The sequence below is a fragment of the Mauremys mutica genome, chromosome 4, assembly GCF_020497125.1.
Source record: "Mauremys mutica isolate MM-2020 ecotype Southern chromosome 4, ASM2049712v1, whole genome shotgun sequence".
Lineage (NCBI taxonomy): Eukaryota > Metazoa > Chordata > Testudines > Geoemydidae > Mauremys > Mauremys mutica.
The window spans coordinates 99,656,804-99,677,851 of NC_059075.1; the positions used below are offsets into that span (position 1 = coordinate 99,656,804).

The 21,048-nt window shown below is 42.7% G+C and overlaps 1 protein-coding gene across 9 annotated transcripts in view; it reads left to right on the forward strand.

The window, feature by feature from the left end:
- Positions 1-21,048, forward strand: part of DENND2B (DENN domain containing 2B) — a 240,505-nt gene that overhangs the window by 58,845 nt on the left and 160,612 nt on the right. For 8 of the 9 annotated variants that reach the window (XM_045014298.1, XM_045014299.1, XM_045014303.1 and 5 more), the window contains one exon: positions 12,723-12,827. In XM_045014298.1, coding sequence (XP_044870233.1) covers positions 12,748-12,827 — 80 coding nt within the window. In that variant the 5' untranslated portion in view covers positions 12,723-12,747. Of the gene's footprint in view, positions 1-12,049; positions 12,152-12,722; positions 12,828-21,048 lie in introns of those variants that run through there. The other variant, XM_045014300.1, reaches the window with a different exon arrangement.

Below are 21,048 nucleotides of genomic sequence, written 5' to 3' on the forward strand. Positions count from 1 at the left end.
AGGAGTCCGGGCAAGGCATAATTTTGCCTCGAGCCCCACGTTGGGCGCCAAGACTGTTGCCGGCCCAAAAAGGCCTGAGGCAGCAAACAGTGGTTCGTTGCCCGGTGTGCGTCGCACTAATTATCACACCAGGGTGGAGAATGCAGAAAAAGTTTATTTGAGCTCAAGTAAGGTGCCAGGGAGATATTTACCATCTCAAATCCTGCACACACAGATACAAGCTGTGTGTGTCTTCTTATACATGATTTCAACAAGGCATCCTCATTACCCCCCACTAGTCTCCTCCCCACTCCTATACAGTGTATATTTAACAATTAAATCATCCTTGACAGCAGACAATTCATCTCGTAACTTTTCAAGGCTGTTACCTTGGTTTACTTCTGAATTTATTACCTTGCCTCGCCTCCCCTCCCCTCCCCTCTTTCTAAACTAAACACAGATAGTAAAAAGGGGCCTCTTTTTACTATCTCCTGCTGTCCGTGTTGTACTGATAAGAAACAGTTACACATTCCATTCTCACTTCTAACTTGGGAATTCAACTAGAGTTTAACATAAAGGGACTCTTAGACCAGCATAAAATAACTTTGGTTCAATTCAGGCCTAGTACAGAAAAACTTCATTAATACTGTGGTTTTCTACCCTCCTAAATTATCTAGGGATATGCCTAATGACTCCAACAAAGGATTTGATCAGATGGTCCAGATCTGGGGATGCCCACATGTAGCTCTCATTGAAGTCATCTGAAAAGTTCATGGCAAAATTTATATGGCTCTTTTAATGCATCAAAAGTGGCATATTTCATTGTGTAAGAGAGAGAATGGTTAAATGGGCCTTTTTCATCATTTTTTCCCTTTTGCTTCCATTTTTTTCAAAAAGAAGTACAAATAGTTGTTATACTTGCAGAATCCAAAATGTACTTTATATACATTAGTGACATAAAATACATTTAGAGTGCAATTCTACAGTAAAGTAGTTCTGCCTTAAAATGGAAGTATAAAGGCCCTCTTGAGGTTTCAGTGCCTTGCTGAATGTAGTATGTGCTCAATTTAGCACAGGGACAATTTCTTTGGATCAGATTGTCTCTGATCCAGCATCCTCTCTTCATTAGACCAGCAACTCAGCAGTTCATTCCTCTGAGTAACTGAGTTCAGAATCTAGACCATGGGATCTAAGTGCTTTTCTAGACAAGGGAAAAGGTGCTTTTAGTTGAGTTAGCTAACATTATTTGAAATACCACTTACCTCCTACACCTAGGGTAAACAGTGTTTTTAAAAAAATTAGCAAATGTTTTAAAACTCTGTTGTAGATAAGGAAACTTTTACAGGTGTTGCCTGGTTGAGATGAGCCTTAAGCTCACATCCAGACTTCAACTGATTAACTAATATAGTTCAACATGCCTTGTCTACACTAAAGTTTCAGAAAATGTTAGACTGTGCTAGTTAACATGATCTAAGAAACCAGCCTTTTATCCTAGTCCAGACATGCCCTACTGTAGATGCACTTTAAGACCTTGTGTAAATGAGGATTTAAAGGTGTGATGATAACATGCATTAGCTAATGCACTCTAACATATTTGTTGGATAAGACAGACTGTCTTCAATAAGTGCAAACCTAGTCAAGCTAGTCATGTCTAGAACATGTTAGCATGTGTTATATATGCAAAAAACATACCTTTTTATCCTAGCCTATGGTCTTTTACAGTTGCATTAGCTGGTGACGTTGAAACTTAGGCTTCCTTAAAGATTTCACTAAGATCAGCAAACATGATAAACAGCATCAATGCTAGATGTTAAGGGGTGTTTCAAATCAAGTTAGCTAATGTGATTTTATGTATCTTTCCCCCTCAGCCTAGGAAGGGACTCTGACTGAACAATGACCAGGCACGTTTTCTTAATGTTTCCTTCCCTACCATTGTGGGAGCAGTCACTTCTAATATTCCCATGGAACAGTTAGGTGCACAGTTTCAGATAGATCAGTAATGTGCAGTGAAGTTTATGGAGTGTGTAAAAGTTTATCTTCAGTGTAATGTATTTGCAGTACTGGACATGTTCATTTGCGAGTTAAATAATTAGCACAAATGTATTAGTAAGTCTTTGCCACAGTGAAGTTGCTTCTCTGCTTGTTTGACAATAGCTATACCTTATCAAAAAGGGAAATAACTCATAAACTAATGGTCAAATTAAGGAATAAGTGGTTTATCACAGTTTGCTTTAAACAAGGCACAAATCAATACATAGTTTTATCATTCCAGATTTATACAAATGTAAGTAGGCAGGGTTTAGTTCAAATCCACCTTACTTATAGACCTGATTTAAATATCCAAGGCCAAGAATTAAAAAAACCAAAACCCTACTAATGCTATACTCTAATAAATGAATAAATAAATAAATCCAGAAACAGTGAAAAGCATAAAAGCCAAGCAGTATACTTACCTAAATTCAGAACTCTGTCAAATACATATCACAATATGTTCCCCATAATTGCAACAACAAAAAAATCCATCTTAACAATATTGAAAATGTCCAGTAGATGACATGCAAATATGGGACAGCAGTGCTGATCTTGTTTAGTTTTTATGTGGTTTTCTTTGTGTTTTATAGCTCTGATTGTCTTAGCAACGTTGGAGTTATGAGAATGATACAGTGCTTTAACATGACACTTTTAGCACAAATTTTGGACTGTAATACACTCTGAGTAGAATTTGTCTGTTCTATCTGCTGGAGGATTTATGGCATCAGCTGATAGGCGGCAGCATGACTGAAAGTAAAAAGCCAAAAGAAGATGAAGGAAATTTCTCATCATTAAGGATTTCTGGCATATGTCTACTGCTGATCAGGTCAAGATTTGACAAATGCAGATATTTAAGGAGTAGATTAGTGTACAAGCAAACCTGGTTTGGGCTTCACAACATCTCTACACTCTCAACATCAGCAGACGAGATCTGCAATATGGCCTTAGATGGGTGACGATGCCTCTCAGCCCATAAATAGAGGAAATGCTATTAGATAACTTTATTTTGAGTAAAATTTGTCCGAAATGTGTAAGTGATTTAGTAGCCTATGTCCCATTGAATAGGATTCAAGTTTGTAAGTCACTTAGGTTCCTAACTCCTTTATTATGTTTCTGGGGGGAGGGGTGCTTAATTTTGAGTAAGGCCTCGACTCCACCAAAGCACTTGATCATGTATTGAATGTAAGCATGTGAGTAATTCCATTGTGTAAAGTTCAGCACATGCTTAAGTACTTTGCTGGATCAGGGTCTAACTGTTGCAGTGAGTAGTTCATAATCAAAGGGCTTACAGAAGCCAATGGGGATTTTGTCTGAGTGAGGACTGCAAGATTCAGCCTGTACCAATGTAAATATTTAACTATCCCAAATTAATTAAAAGGGGACGGGTTAGTATCCTGTGTGCAGTGGCCACTTTTCACAGTAACATGGCAGTCAGACACTAGGGCTCAGAGATTCAGTTGCTACAGCCGGGACTGAATTTTCAAATGAGCTCATCTCCCTTGTAGGCCCCTAAATGAAGTTCCCAAGTGGGTTCTGAGCTCCTGTGAAAATCTGGCTTCAGCTGTGTATGCTGAGCCTTTCTGAACGGTCTGGCTTAGAGGTCTCTTCTGGGCACTCTGCGAGGAACTGAACTGAACTGTGTTCCAATGTGGAGTGGTTGTTTTTTATTTTCCCTGCTGTAAACATGTCAGTTTAAAAGTCACTCATAGAGAGGAAGTTCCCTCCTTCTCCAGCTCAGAGTTGTCCAGTTCAGAGCTGTGCAGTCATAGAGGATTGTCAGGAAATAGTTGAGAAAAGGAATGCAGCCTCCCTCCTGGCCGTTCATCATAGCTATGCAGCTCAGTCTGCTTGGAGCTCCTTTAATGGCTTCCCATAAAGAGCCAAGTGCTCTCAACGTTATTTTCTTCACTAAACGGTGACATATTTCTGGATAGTGACTAATGTTATTCCAAGAAAAGGGCATTGGTGGAGAAACAAGGCTGTGCGAGTGGGTTATGCTAGCACGTTCTGTGCATGGTCACAATAGGTCCTCCTGGTGAAAGCAAGGCCTCTGTGGTACTCTATGCCTGCTAAGTGCTGGGTGCTATAGAAGATGGCATAGCTAAGCTCCATCCCTTTTCCCATCCACTTTGGAAAAGCCAGTGGCTGCAGTGGTGCTAGCTTTCCCAAGCCTTGTGCTTAGAGGAGTGCAAGGATCACATTGTACCCAGACTCTGCATTGAGACACAGGGGAGGGGGTGCTACTTGTGCCCCCTTTTCCTCATCTTTGAGCACCTTTGTGCAGGGATGAGTGTGATGCATGAGAACATGGGTGAGCATTTGTTGCATTAAACCAAATATTCCCCGGCAGGCAAATTGCCATATTCTTTAGTACTATAGAACCTACACTACAGATATAAAATTATGCCTAACTATAATCAAGAGGAAAAATCTACATTGAGGTGCTCTGCAAATAATCCATTTTGGGCCCTGTGTGCAGGTCTCTGACTTCCCTCATAGAGGGAAGTCTGAACAATCCTGAGGATGTGCTTGCTACAGTAGCAAGAGCTGTAGAGCAACCAATCAGTTACACGATGGTTGGCACCCACAGACTGGTGTGAGCTCCCAACTTGATGACTGGCCCTTCAGAAATTCTGGCACCTCTCTACTGTGAAGGCCCAGGGAGTCCACTGTAACCCTGTGGCCATGGTTTGGCCCATGTTGCATTTATGGATTTGTTGGAATCTAAGGGTCTTAACCTGTAAACCCTTTAAGTGTTGCCCAATCTTGCCATTTTCCTGAGAATCTCATGATATTTGGTGTTTTTCTGACATCCCTGTCTCCTGGAGTAATATGATCACATGAGAATCTCAGCTTTCATTTAAAAAAACCCCAAAAGTTTCTATCCCTAATGGTTAGAGAGGAGAGCTTGAAAGCATGACCCTCAAAGACTCCAACACTAGGAGGCAACTAAAAAAGAGCCACACATTTATTATTCTTAAAATCCCATGATATTTAAGTCTCTCAGAATTGTGGTAGGTTTTTTGTGTGTTTGTTTGTTTTTGTTTTGTTTTTGTGTGTGTGAGACCTTACCCATGATTTTTGAATGTGTGGAATTGGTGACACTGTTTTGTTTGCTTGAGTGGTCCCACTGGGACTATTCACATTCTTAAGGGCTTGTAGGGTAGAGCCCTAAATTTATACCCTGAACACTGCTTCTGTATGGGATGGTCATGGTAAGCATTTTTCTAGAGTGGCACATGTGACCAGAGAGCAAAGCTGAGTATTCTGATACTCCTCTCTCTCTCCGCACCTTGACATTAACCATCTTGAACGTCTAACTACTTCTTTACTAAAACTTGGCTTTAGTGGGAAGACGCATACAGAAGGCTGCTATGATGAAAAATTATCCAAAGCTAGGCGTGGTGTCCTCTCTTTGTTTTCTACTGTAGCTAATAAAGTCCCGTGGATAGGGAAGCTAGTCGGAAAAGTCAAGCTGAGTCTCTCTTCTTCTGGTCTTTTCCTCTCTCCTTCTGGCTTCACAGCTTTGTGTTGAGCTGCAATAAGAAAACAAACATGTCTCTTTTTAAATCATGACACAAACTTTGACATGTGCTTCTCTTCACAAGTTTTTAGTGAGCAAACAAAAGTTATTTTTCGCTAGCCATGATTTTGGATGTTTGTTTGGATTTTAGCACTTCTTCTGACATCACACAAGAAAAGGAGCTGCTTTCATGTCGGAATCCTCAAGATGGGATCAACCTAGAAGCTGCAGCTAAAACAGAGGGCTTGGCTACACTTACAAATTTGCAGCGCTGCAGCAGGGTGTGAAAACACACCCTCTCCAGCGCTGCAAATTGCGGCGCTGCAAAGCGCCAGTGTAGTCAAAGCCCCAGCGCTGGGAGCGCGGCTCCCAGCGCTGTCCGTTATTCCCCTCAGGGAGGTGGAGTACGGACAGCGCTGGGAGAGCTCTCTCCCAGCGCTGGCGCTTTGACTACACTTAGCGCTTCAAAGTGTAAGTGTAGCCAAAGCCTGAGAATACCTGGGGGACAATGTCCTATAAAAATGGCCTTTATGGTATCTGTGATGGGTTTGGGCTCTTAGGGGTGTCACCTGATGTGCTGGGGTTTAACTGAGCCTCCCCTGCTCAATCAGCCTGGGTTCCCTCTTACTGCTTTGCTGGATTAGGCTCTCTGGCCTCTTGCAGCACATACACAGGTAGGGCCACCCCCCGCTGCAGACGCAGAGTGAAATGAGCTCTGTGTGAGAGGGCTCCCCCAGCGCACACGTGCCCACTCTCTTTAAGGGGTACAAATCCAAAGGTTTGATGAAATTCTCCTTCTCCCTCAGTGTGGGAGGAGATTTGCACAACTTCTTGCCTCCCAAGGTAGAAATTACATAAACTGCGTTATATTATAATCAAGAAATAAGTTTACTAACTACAAAAAGGTGAATTTTAAGTAAGTATAAGAGATAATGGACAGAACAAAGCAGATTACTGAGCAAATAAAGTATGCGAGCTAAGCTCAATATACTTAAGCAACAGGTTACAAAATGTAATTTTTTACCATAAATGTTATTTTAGGCAGGTTGCAAAGTTTCTGTGGTTCAGAGTTCCAGTTATATTCTTTTTCAGACTGGACCCCTGTCTCAGTCTGGACTTGGTCTGGAGAAGAGGAGACACATTTGCCTTCCTCCCCACCCTTAAATAGGATTTACATAAGACGGGAATCCTTTGTTTCCCAAACTTGACCCCCCTTCCCTTCCAGTGGAAAGTTACAAGAAGTCCCAGGTAATGCTTAGTATCTGGTGACAAGACCACCTGACCTAGTAGTGTCACAGTTACGTCCTTGGACACCTCCCAGGAGCGAAAGAGATTAATATCGTCATGGTTTTGTTGTTCCTTCCTGATGGCTCATCAAATCTGATGGCCTGTCGTCTGGTGGGTGTCTTCCCAGTACACACCCAGTTGTAATTGTTACATAGTCCATATTTCTAACTAGAAACCATATTTCTATCTAACCTTAGATACAGAAATGATACGAGCATACAAATTGGATAATCACATTTAGTAAATCATAACCTTTCCAGTGATACCTTACAAGACCTATCTTGCATAAAGTATGTATCCATTATGTCATATTCATATCATAAGCATATTTTTATAAAGAATATGGAGTGAAACGTCACCGTATCTCTACAGATGCACACTAGAGACAAACAAATTTTAAACAGTCACTGGCTTACAAGGGTGGATTTTCCTTTTTTAACCAAATAGGGCATTGGGGCTGTTGTGAGAGAACATACTAATATGTTTTACTGGAATGGAACAGGCAAACTGCCACCAAGCCAAGCTGTGTCACCAAAGAGAGTTGAGCAGTGCAGCTGTTCTTGAAATGTAGGCAAGATATCCTTAAACAAAGCATTTAGAAAAAATGTTCTTGCTTTAGAACTAACCCCTAGATGCCTAGACACCAGGAACAGCTCCTTCTAACTGAATAAATAATCGGTCAACAATCTCACCATATTATTATTATTTATTATTTATTTATTTATTATTCTTTATATTAATTATTTGTTTCCAGGGATTTAGTCATAATACGGTGTAGGGACCATTTTTCAAAGCATGCACCAGGATTAGTAGCTTGCAATGCTTTCCCTTCTCTATAAAGGCTTGTTTCCCATTAAGTCTCTAGCTCTCAAAAATGGCTTCTGATATTCCTTTAGGAGGGGGACTGTTCCTTCAGATCTGCAGCAATAAAATATCCTCATATTGTTTTGATCACCACAACTTGCAAGATGAAAATAATTTGCCTGGACTGGGGCTTTAGAAACACATGCAAGCCTTGGGTCTCAAGCAATCAGCTATTCCCTGGTACATCGGTCACCCGTGTATTTAATACGTAGCAGTGTTCATATCCAGGCAGCTCCAAACTCTTCATGAACGTTAATTAATCTTTGCAACAATTAAGACAGGACACACGTTACCCATGATAAAGTGAGGTACAGAATTTGAAGGGCCTTGCTCAACATTACACAGCAAGACTGTTGCAATAAAACTTGCCTACGTTCTGAACTTCTATGCGTGGTGAGTAGCCCCATTGCCATCAAAGATTAAGTCTTTGGAGAATTAGGGCCCAACTCAGTCAGTGACAAAGCCACATTAGAACCCAGAAGTCCAGACTCACCACCCCCTATCCTAAAGCACTAGACAATACTTCTTATTCCACTCCATCACCTTTCTACATTCCCCCAAAATTCCTCACACCTGATGCATTTGAGCAGGGCTAAGTGGGTCCCTTGCACCAGGGACTACATCGCAGGCTAGAACCCAGTAATTGTCAGAGCAAGAGGGTTAGGATCTTGGTGATGTTAAAAAGTTCTGGGTTTTTTGAGTTCAGAGCTCTTTGGTAAATAATGGAATCTGAACGGTTCATAAGCTGACAGATAAACAATGCTAATGTTTCTGACTTTCAGAGAGCTGGCTTTGAAGGATTGCAACATACTTTAAGGACTTTTAATTGGAATTGTATAATTACTGGAAAATATGCTGTAGAAATGAGGGACGTTTTAAAAAAAACAGAGTATAATGAATCCTGTTTAAGTCTAAGTAGGAAAAAGTACCATATGGTTGGGGAGGGATTTTGAGTAGGCTATAAAATGAAAACATATAAGTCTGCTAAGCTGGGGGAGTTTCAAATGAAGGGCCACCTTCTGCTCTTAGTTACGCCAGTAAGTTGAAGTTAGAAAAATTCAAGATGCAATTTTTTTTTCATTAACTTCCAAGTTGTGTGGTGAATGCATCATCTGGAGTCTTTATGTTGAGATTGGATGCCTTTTGAGAACTAGTGCAAGTATGACACCTCGATTTGGGAATTGTGCCCCAATCTTGAAATGTAGACATACCATAAGAGAGAGCCTCTAAGTCAGCCACAAGTGACTGGGCTTGAGAGCATTCATTTTACACAATAGGAAAGAATAGGTTCCTGCAGTGCAGGAACTGCTGAGTAAATTCTATGGCCTGTTTTATGCAGGTCAGAACTGGTGACTGTAGTGACCACCCCACCCCCCCTCACTCCTCGGCCTTAAAACCTCTGTCCTGCATTCTCAGCTGGTGTAAATTGACATGGCTCCATTAACTTTAGCCAAGCTACATGTATTTACACCAGCTGAGGATCTGGCCCTATGAATCAGTGTAACTGCAGTTGCTGGTATAAATGAGAGCAGAAGTTAGCTGGGAAAGTACTTGCGTTCAAGTTAACGGAAAATGGTGATTCCAAATCCATAGGACACATCAGGAGATTCAGAGGCCTTAATGTCATTAAGGGGAGCCTAGTTTTTACCTCAGCCAGCTATCACATAGACCATCTAGTCCTGCCATGAGTGCAGGGGACTGAACTAAACATTATCTAGACCATTCCCAACAGGTGTTTGTCTAACCTGCTCTTAAAAATCTCCAATGACAGAGATTCAATAACCTCCCTAGGCAATTTATTCTCATACTTAACCACCCTGACCATTTTTCCTCATGTCCTACGTAATCCAAGATCTAAAATCAATACCCAGGAGGCCCTTATCCAAAACCTCCTCTTTGCTGATGACGCAGCAGTGACAATCCTTATGGACAGTTTTTCCAAAGCCTGTAAAGACTTTGGGCTTCACATAAGTTGAAAAAAGATGAAGATAATGTGCCAAGGAGCTGAGAAAGCACCCTCCATCAAGATCAACAACTATGAACTTGAAGTGGTGAACAAGTCCCTGGGTTCCACTATCACAGTCAATCTTTCACGTGAAACAGAACTCAACATCCACATTGGAAAAGATGCCACGATGTCTAGATTGAGCAAGAGGGTCTGGCAAAACAACAAACAAAGGTCTGAATAAAGCTGTGCAAACTATTCACAAGGAAATGTAAAACTGCTGGAAATCTTGCGTTGTATTTTGAACTCAAGATTTTTGCCCCCAAATTTGCCATGTTTTATGAATTTTTCAAAAACTGCTTCCTTTTCTACTGAAAAAAAGCCAGTTCTAAACAACAGTTAGTCAGTTCAGAGAGCTCATGGTAGCTTTGAAATACAGGGTTTAAGTTATCACGTATTTGATGTGAAAACAAGGATATCAAGTTTCATAGTGCTGCAAAGATGCTCCAAACAGAAAATACTTTTTTTTGTTGGGGGGCGTGTGTGTATCGTTCCTAAGTTTTACGCTACTCTGCAGCACCTCTAAAACAGATTTGCGTCCCAGGTTTCTTGAATCAATTAAGTCCATCTTGGTTTCTAACAGAAAAGTAAGTCTTCTAAAATGGATATAGCACATGTGTAGTAAAAGTCATCGTTTGACATTATGCTGTAGTTATTTCATTTATTTTCAGCACCTTGTATTAGTGATTCAGACAGTCTTCCCAGTAAAAGCACTGGTGGGTGGAAAGTACTATGAAGCTATTGGTTCGTTGTGGAATTTGCAATCCTAGAAAGCCTGGCTAGCTTCAGAGGGTTGTGTTTTTTGTCCCCCCCCCCACCTCCCAAAGAAGTCCTCTCCCAATTGTAGCAGGCGGTTCATTGCAGCTCTGCTATCTGGCATGTATAATAACAATAATATTGAGACGTTAGTGGAATTTGGGGAGCTTTACTGCAGAAAAAAATATCAGTGACTGGAAAAAACTTTCATCTGATCTGGGAAAGCGAATACATGCAAGACAATCATAAAACTCTTGGAATCTGTAGTTTGTATAAGTGATTCTACAGTTTGAGCTGCGTTCCACATGAATTTTCTGTGACCTTATTTGCAGTGGAATAAAACAGTTTAGAGAATGTCCTCTTTGCAGTGATGAGTCTGTTTGTACAAGGCTTTATGTGTTGTCAATACCCAGCTCATTTGTCAGCATCACGTTATAGTTTGCTTTTCAAGCAGCCTTGATTTATTATGGGTTTAGCTAAACAGCGCGTCTTGCAATACTTTTTATTTTCGCATTAACTATGCTATTAATGGGTTCCGTGGTCAGCAATTCTGGTCAGGGCTTAAGCAGCCCCTGGGTGGCAACTCAGCAACACAAGCTCCAAGCTACTGAGAACTCGAAAGCTATTGCGAGCTAGTGTCTGGGAGAGTGCCCAGCATCCTAAATAAAGGACCCACTTAGTGTTCACGGTACCTGAGTTTTGTCTTGTTTACCTCATGAGGGATGCTGTGTGGTATTTAAAGGTAGGGTTATTCCCCCCTTTGACAAAACATTTCTATAACAGCTAAGGAATGCCCCTAAAGCAGCTGTAAGCAGAGCACTACCCTATACCAGTGAAGTGGGACTAATGCAGGCAATTCACAGAGCCAGGGGTCTAGTCTGAAGAGGTATGTGATGGAGGAGTGCACCAGTCACACATCTGGGATTAGAATCTGGCTCATAGATTTTGTAGCTATATTCTGCTCTTGATCTCTGCACAAGATTCTCACTGACATCAGTGGGATGGGGGCAGAATCAATCCCTCAGTAATGGGTTGTTTCTTTGCCAGTATGTGGAGATGTTGCAAAAGTCAACTCAGTCTGTGCAGTCCCCCTCTTTGGAGCATGACTGAACAGTTCAGCTTTTCTCTGGCATTCCTTTCTCACATACTTGTGGGACTTGCCGAACACAGAGTTACCAGTCACCATCTCTCCCTTGTTTACCACTGAGTTTTTTCCAGAATGTGTTTTTGCTCAGCAATTCCTGTGTTACACATCTAAGCCCCTTTGCAGTTGAGAAACAAGCTGATAGATGTAGCCCCATGAGACACATACAAACAAGAAATACATCAGCAAGGTCTTCTCCACACTGCCTGCCATCTCCACATGGACATTCCTACAGGATTCTGGTTATTCTTTGTGCCTCCTGGGTATAAAACAGAACAAACAAAATTTGTCTATTTTTAACAGCATTTGGAGGCTCTTTTACATCAGGCCAGCCATAAGGAATCTGTAAACTCAGGAATGTTAGATTTTGCTTGGATTGGAAATTCTAGAAATAATAATTGGATATGTATATTTTTCATTATGATTAAAATTTAATTTATGGCTTTTGGTTTGTTCCCAGATCCCATCCCCCAGTACCGCTAGGCAGTAATTAGGAGTTATTACCACCTTTCTGCAGAGCAGGAAGGCAAAAAAACTGATTCTGCCATCTTAGTATCTCAAGGTAACTTTACTTAAATAATCCCATTACTGCCAGGGGAGCTAGTCAGAACCATCCATTGATCTCTTCATGTAACCAACAGGCTTGAGCATGATTCCGCAATGTGCTTGTGGCTGTGATCAAAAATGGTGTAGTGTGGACACAAACTGTGTCAAGTTTCTTAGATTTTTTTTTTTAGAATATCCAGAATTTTAGTTTCAGCTTTATCATTTGCCAGTGTCACTCTCTGCAACTACTGACTTCTGTGCAAGCACCGTTGGACAGAGGGCTAAAGCCAATTAGTGAAATTTTGCAAAACCAAGATCCATCTCCGTGCTAATAGGGATAGGCCAAAATCAGAGCCATATATCCAACCCCTACACACACATCACTTCAACTTTGGGACTGAAAAAACGGGATTCAGGTCTGAACCACAATTGGTCAGGGGATTTGGTTTTGCAGAATCATTATCTATCTGACCAGATTTTGCAAAATGAGAAGATGCTCTGGGTTTTGCCCACTGTTGACATGGTATCTTGGGAATATTATCTCTAGCACTTTGGAAAGCTTAATCGCTTGACTTGGTTTCTTGCAGGTATCCAAATCCAGAGAGAGCAGAAATGACCATGACGGCCAACAAGAATGCTAGTGCCACCAAAAGAGCTGGAGGGAGTAAAGTGCCTCAGGATACTTTGGATCGGTAAGTCCACTGCAGACTGTGAAATTTAAACCAAACATTTCTGTGGATCATTTTGTATGTCTCAATATTTTGTCCCAGAAACTCTGGAAAAGGATGATTTAGTTTTGGAATTAAGTCTCATATTTCCAAAACTAGGAGAGCAGAAGAATATGTGCTAGGCAAGGGGTGGGCAAACTTTTTGGCCCAAGGGCCACATTTGGGTACAGAAATTGTATGGTGGGCCGTGAATGCTCATTAAATTGAAGTTGGGGTGCGGAAGGGGGTTAGGGCTCTGGCTGCGGGTGCGGGCTCTGGAGTGGGGCGAGAAATGAGGCATTTAGGGTGCAGGAGGGGGCTCTGGGCTGGGGCAGGGAGGGGTGCAGGGGGATGAGGGCTCTGGCTGGGGGTGCAGGCTCTGGGGTGGAGCTGATGTAGGAGGGGTTTGGGATGTAGGAGGCTGGGACCAAGGGGTTCGGAGGGTGGGAGAGTGATCATGGATAGAGCAGGTGGCTGGGGCATGGGGGGTGGCTCAGGGGTGCAGACTCCAGGCAGCACTTACATCAAGCGGCTTCAGGAAGCAGCGGCATGTCCCGTGCTCCGCCTCCTACATGGAGGCATGGCCAGGTGGCTCTGCTGTGCGCTGCCCCATCTGCAGGCGACACAAGCTGAGGAGTGGAACCAGCTACTGCTCCCTTGCAATGATATTCTCTTTGCCTCTGTGTTTATAGCTAGCAAGTGCAACATCCAAAACTGATGTTTTCATTTATGCTTTAAAGACAGCAACGTTGATTTGATGCTAGTCTCCTTTGAGAAGCGTTGCCAGGCGTATTGCTTTGTGATACAAATTGTTGTCAATCCTGTTCAGTTTAGATTGAGTCCCTTTATAGACCTTGTTTTGTTTTTTGTATTACAATAGCACCTTTGTACTAGGCATAGTACAAAGAAATAAGAAGGATATTCTCAGCCCTAGAAAGCTCTCAGGCTAGCACTTGAAGGCTTTAAATACATTTGTGTCCAAGGCTGCAGTAGAACTGGGGTGCTGGAGTGGATGTGGGTCTAAAAATAAATGTTCTGGTGAGGGAGGGTAGGGGAAGACCACATTGTTTTTGGTTGTTTGTATTGGGTTGGGGGTAGGGTTGCATTATTGTAGGTACTGTGCTGCAAACCCCTAGTGTAGATGTGCTACATCATTATAAGCCATGGCTTGCACCAGTGCATATCACCGGAAGGAAGCTGCACCAGTACAAATCACAGTTTATACTAGAGAAGTGTATTTATGCTTGATATTTGCAATGGTGTAATCAGTCTAGTGCCAACAGCCACCCCTTCCCCCCCACCAGTGTAAATAAGGTCTGATTTAGATGGATCAAGCCAACATAAATACAGAATTATTTATCCAAAGCAGAATGGGTCCTTAGAGGTGACCGTCGATAGCAGTGCATCTGCAGGCAGAGGTGGCTAATATTGAGGAATGATTTCAGAGAGATGGGGAATCGTGGGCTTTGGCTTTGATCCCAGCAGTGCACTGTGTGTCAATTTGTAACTGATGTCCAGGCTTGGCATATCTGCCATTTTATTCTGAACTTCTCCAACCACAAGCAGAAAGGAAAAAATATAAATTAAGTTATGAAATTGTCAATGTGAAAACACTGGAATAAAACACATGTACCGCTTTTTGCTTTAAAGGCAAAACTATTTCTAATGATGCCTTTGACTGTTTTGATTTTAAACTATCTGGGTTTGTTCTCAGTTTTGTTGCTTTCTTAATTTGATGTATTTGTTTGTTTTGCTGGCTTCCTATTCAGCCTTCTGTGTCATATCTTCTATTTCTCTATTTCAGCCATCTCCCACTCCTCTTCTCCTGGCTGTGCTGTTTGAGTCACGCCGATTGCATAATTTTTTCTGCTTTGGGTTAAATGGCCTCATCCTAAACAGGGGCGGCTCTAGCCATTTCGCTGCCCCAAGCATGGCAGCACGCCGCAGGGGGCGCTCTGCCGGTCACCGGTCCCGTGGCTTCAGTGGACCTCCCGCAGACGTGCCTGCAGGGGGTCTGCTGGTCCCGCGGCTCCGGTGGACCTCCCGCAGGCGTGCCGCCTCAAGCACGCGCTTGGCGGGCTGGGGCCTGGAGCCGCCCCTGATCCTAAATGGTTGAGAAGTAGTGCAGCGTGTGCAGCACAGGATTAAGAATCTGAGGTGAAATCCTCACCCCGTTGAAGTAAGTGGGAGTTTTGCCATTGATGTCAGTGGAGCTCCATCCCCATCTTTGTTGAGGACTTGCTTTGTGGCCTTGGCAAGCCTTTTAAGGGCTCTGTATCTTCATTATCCGATCCATAAAATGGGGATAATTGTATTTACTCAAACATTTTAAAGAGTTTTTTAATCTACAGATAAAACTATGATGTTATGAATCAAGTAATTTTATTTCTGCACCAGGTCTCTCATCTTGAGTTTTGTATTCTTTCCCGAGCCTCTCTTGATTTTTCACTGTATAGATTTACCTTTCCTCTTCTTTACATTGCTTCCCAATTATACTGGGCAACAGGCTAGTGGCATGTGTCACTTCATGTGGTGTATTGATGTCTTTCTGCTAGAGATGGACTGTACGTCTGTAGCTCAGTTAGGTTTCACCAGGAATGGACCTGACTGTCTGGTCCATTCCTGAATTTGCTAGTCCACAGCACTAGGCTCTCTTGGTGTCTCTTTTTCACAATATAGCAAATGAGCACAAAATAATATTGTTGGGTGGGAAGGGGGGAAAGAGAAGAACTTCTGTCTTAATTAGAGATGGGCTTGAGTTTAGAGCCAGATTCTTACAGCCTCAAGATTAAGAGTTGTATATTAATGGTAATTATGATACTTGGCACTTATATAGCAGTTATCCATCCATCCATCCATCCATCCATCCATCCATCCATCCATCCATCCATCCATCTTATAGGCTGATTTGGTGTGTCAGTCTGAGGCCAATATAGAGACAGGCTGAGCTGGGAAGTTTGGAGCTAGACTTTACTGAACTTTGGATCTACAGTTCTGGTTCAAACCATTTCTAACCTTAATATTCTTTAGAAGTGTATGTCTGAGTTCTAAGTACATGCGACAGTAGGCGTTAAATGGCCTTTCTTTTCATAGTCTCCTCCTCATCATATGTTTTGACTAAGGTTAAGTAATGTAGAATTTGTAGGTGCAAGCATGGGCATAAATCTAGAGCCAATCCTGAATCATAGTAATATGCCAAGTGAGACGCTTAATAGCTTGTTATGCTTAAATTCTGCATCCTTTACTTTGCCTTTCTGTAATCTGCCTGGATGACCTGACTTTGAGGCTGTGCAAGAGGATGCTATTTGAATCAACTGAGACATTTCTTCCTTTTTAATGTGACTTAAATCAACACATTAGGCGTTGCCATAATAAAAGTTTAGTTTAAGGCATGAGGTGATTTACTGTAAACATGCTAAATAACCCACTTAAACTGAGCAGTCATTGTCTCCATTTAATATAGGATTTGATTAGAGATTTGCAAGCCCATAGTACAGTATATGGTTTCTATACAATTTGCAGGGGTAGCATTTCATAACGTGCTGATAATGGCATGACACAGGTGTAATTATCTCCCGGTAACCAATCATCTTCCTACTGGTCATAGGATTTGACGACAACTATTAGCTGAGTCTATCCCCCTGTGAGGGCAGAATATATATTCTTGGACAGATCTCTCTTTTCTATCAGTCAGACAGAGGTAGATCAATCAGATTTTGATCGATCAATATAATGTTCTTTTCTTTTAGAGCCTGGTAAATAATAATTAGTAGTAATTGACTCAATGCTCAGAAATAGTAGAACAACAAAACCAGACAGTGGGAAAGAGACATATCAGCTAGCTACTCTTCCATGGCTTGCAAACCAGGGCTGCCCGGGGAGGGGGGCAAGTGGGGCAATTTGCCCCGGGCCCCTGCAGGGGCCCCCACGAGAGTTTTTCGGGGGCCCTAGAGCAGGGTCCTTCACTCGCTCCGGAGGCCCCGGAAAACTCTCATGGGGCCCGGGCCCTCGGAGCTTCTTCGCTCTGGATCTTTGGCAGTAATTCAGCGGCGGGGGTCCTTCCACCCCGGGACCCGCCGCTGAAGAGCTGGGTCTTCGGCGGTAATTTGGCGGCGGGGCCCCCACCGAATTACCGCCGAAGCGGGGGCCCCCTGCCGCCGAGGACCCCAGACCCCCTGAATCCTCTGGGCAGCCCTGTTGCAAACATGTCCATACTTAGCTAGTCCATATCCAAACAGAGGTCTTGGTCTTAGTTATGCTTCTGTGATGAAGGAGCAAATATCAGAGCCAAATGACAAAAGCATTAAAAAAAAAAAAGTTCTTGATTAAGCTGAGACATCACTATTGTGTCTGAACATTAATAAAACAAGAGATTGCCTCTGGAGCAATCTCCAAAACTCAGTTCTTGTTAAGCCAAAATAATCTTCCTTCAAAATAGGTGTATAGCATGTATCCCTCTTTCAGAAAGTAAGAGAACCCCCCGTACATGTTAATGAGCCCAGTAGAAATGCCTTAGTATTTTGAATAAAAGATTATACCATATGAGGCCCAGCCAGAGGAATGGAAATCTCTTCTCTCTAGGCATTGAGATCTCTAAAAATAAAAGAATGTGCAAAGGTACAGAGTCTGAGCTAATGAGTGCACCAGCCACCTTGCTATCTTGTGTCAAGGTGCCAGATACAATAATTTAAACTTCTGAGTTATCCTGGAAAACTGTACTGATAAAGGGTTGCATCCCTCAGGTTATTTTGCTCCAGGAGCAAATGCGTCTGTGTAAGGAGGGGAAAGTGCTGCTTCTATTAAAGAAATGCTTGTGCAGTCATGTGCCTTGACATGGGTACATCCAAGTTTAGTCAACCCATGGTCCATCTTTATCTTATACCTAAGCTTTACTGTCAGGTAACTCATGCAGGTGACTTCCCATCTGCCTAGATTGGAGGTTAAATGGTTTTGTGGTCGAAGCAAAGGAGGTCTGGTTTTCTGTTCCAGGGTTGGCCATGAGTTAACTATGTCACTGTGGAAGAGTCGCACGGGCTCTCACTGGTATATTAAGCACTTTGGGCCAGGATTGTATGTTTGTTATATGCTTGCACAGTTTAACACAATGCAGATAATAACCATAATAAAATGGGAACCAAGATATTTACTTACCTCATGTCTGTTATGAGGTTGAATTTAAATTCAGTAACATTTATAAATGCCTTGAGATCCCTGCCTGGATGGAAGGTGTTTTATGGCTGTAGTTAAGGCACTGGACTGGAATTCAGAAGATCTGGGGTCGACTCCTAGTTCTGCCATGGCTCCCTGAGTGACTTTGGGCAAGTCACTGAGGGTTTGTCTACATGAACACCTAGTTTGTGGCAAGCTGGGGTGTAAGTCTACCTGGCACTTGTGTGCCACGTGCTAGGTGTCCGTTTTGGGACCCTGCTGCCTCACACTGAACCTTCCATCATGTGCTTTGATCTGCCCTGCTTTGAAACAGGAATATACTGAAGCACGTCATGGAACTCTTAGTGTATGGCAGCGGGGTCCACACGGACAGTTAGAATCCTAGAACCATTGGGTTAGAAGGGACTGCAAGGGTCATCTAGTTTAACCTCGGTCCAAGATGCTGGATTTGTTGTGTCTAAACCAGGGGTAGGCAACCTATGTCATGCGTGCTGAAGGCGGCACATGAGCTGATTTTCAGTGGCACTCACACTGCCCAGGTCCTGGCCACCGGTCTGGGGGGCTCTGCATTTTAATTTAATTTTAAATGGAGCTTCTTAAACATTTTTTAAAAATTGTTTACTTTACATACAACAATAGTTTAGTTATATATTATAGACTTATAGAAAGAGACCTTCTAAAAACGTTAAAATGTATTACTGGCACGCAAAACCTTAAATTAGAGTGAATAAATGAAAACTCTGCACACCACTTCTGAAAGGTTACCGACCTCTGGTCTAAACCACTCAAGACAGGTGGCTATCCAGCCTCTTTTTGAAAACCTCTGGTGAAGGAGCTTCCACGAATTTCCTAGGCAGTTTGTGTTAGTGTGCAGCAGGCTAGGACAGGGTAGATTTACAACCTAGTTTGCTGCAGAGTAAGTGTTCAAATAGACATGCCCTTAGTCTCTCTGTGTCCCAGTACCCTATCTGTAAGATGATTATGATAATAGTTCCTTTCTCCCAGCTGTGTCTGTATGGTCTACTTAGTTCGTAAGCTCTTCAAGGTATGGACTGTCTCTTATTATGTGTCTGTACCATGCCTAGGACAATGAGGTTTTGGTCTTGTTTGCAGCTTCTAGGCACTGGTGTAATACAAATATATATGTAATAGTTATTGCCACAGTGGCACAGTCGTTAACTTTCTCCTGTATTTGTGGTTGGCTTAAGTATTTGGATAGTATTGCTGGGCATAGTTTAAAAGCTGCTTCCTTCCATCTCAGAGGTGGCCGTATATTAAAGAGGGGTGAAATGATCTATTTATAGTTTGTAAAGTTTTTTGAATGATTTGGGACCTCTGGATGGAAAGCTCTCCATAATATTTTAGTTATTAATATTATGGTCAAGTAAAATGTTCTTTGAACATGTCTGGAAATCTCATTGCAGATGCAATATGGATGCATACTTAATACAAGGCAAGATCCTTCCTGGGCTGTAAGCAAGCTAACCCAATGTACATTGGAGGGAGGATCCTGACATATTTTGAATTGCTTGGAATGTAGCTATGTGCCAAAATAGCATACCAACATAGAATAAAGAACATTACAATTAAGATTTTGGATTTCTGTAGGTACAGTATATATAGGTATAGATATAGATATGTGCTGAGTGAATGCAGGAACTCATTGTGTGTGATGTTTTTCTCAGGCCGTTGGGGAGCCTTACAAATGAGTAGCTAGCTTAACAGTTCCTGGACTCCTACACACACTGTTGTGTGAGTTGTGCTTTTCAGTGATCTTTGGTCCTGGTGACTTGAGGTTTCAACTAGATCAGGTGAGTGAAAAGCTCAAGGTTGAGGCAAAGAGCTCGATCCTCAACAGCGCTGAGTGTAAAGCCACCTTTCTCTTCCCCCACTTCGGGTAGCCAATGTCTAAACCAGCCAGGGGTGAAAGTAGCTTAAGGGACTTACCAGTACGCAGGGCGGCCGGGGTCCTGAGCGAGGTGGCGGGGAGGGCTCAACTGGAAGGGGCGAGGCCTCTGGCGGAAGGAGCAGGGCTGGGGCCAGACTCCCCCAGCCAGCCCTTCAGCATAGCCCGGTGGTGATTTAAAGGGCCCAGGGCTCCCAGCTAGCACTACCCTGGGGCTCTGCCAGCGATTTAAAGGGCCAGCGCCCCAGGGTTGCGGCAGTGATTTAAAGGGCTGGCTGGGGCTCTGGCTGCTGGCATGGTAGCGGCGGTGGCTGGGAGCCCCGGGTCCTTTAAATTGCCACCAGAGCCCCAGGGGTCCCAGCTGCCGCCAGTATGGTCGACTGTGTACCAGCTCTTACTGGTACGCCATACCGGACCATCCCAGCTTACTTTCACCTCTGAAACCAGCCTCCAGTGCTCAGGCTTCTAAGTTATACTGGCTGTAGTAGCCCCATTGGGACTGCTGCATCATGCCCACTCCTGACATGCCCCTCCCACCCTGACATGCTTGCTACCTAGAAAAGAGGGAGCAGGTGGCATCTGTCCAGGATCATCAGCTTCCCCTCCTCTTTAAGACACTTTCCAGCTGCTTTGTGTAGTTGAGGCAGTGCCAAGCAATTGGATCTGGGACTGAGGAATGCGCCCAAGTGATCTGACAGGAGAATCTATCAGGCCAAAAATATTCACCTACTTCGTGGAATACCACTGAGAACCCTTAAGTTATTATCCATGAGTTTGTGATCCAAAGCCCATGGAAAGCATGTGTCTCTTACTTTGAGGCTAGGGCTTTTACATTTTGTCAAAGAAACTGAAAGTTGAATTCAGCTATACCCTTGGACAAATAGTGGTTTAATAAAAATCTGCTGAGGGTAAGCAATATGTCAATGAATTGAAACCACTATGAGATTTGGCTCTTTTTTTAGGCACTGAGGTTTAGAAAACAGTATAAATAAGCTTCAGCCAAAATGTTATGGAAATTGAATAACTGACTTGAGAGCCATTAGTAAGTATTCTATTTCATTAAAAGCAGAGGCAATATGAACTATGCATCTGACAAGATTTCAGAAGGTTAGTTCCCAGCAATGCAAAGTT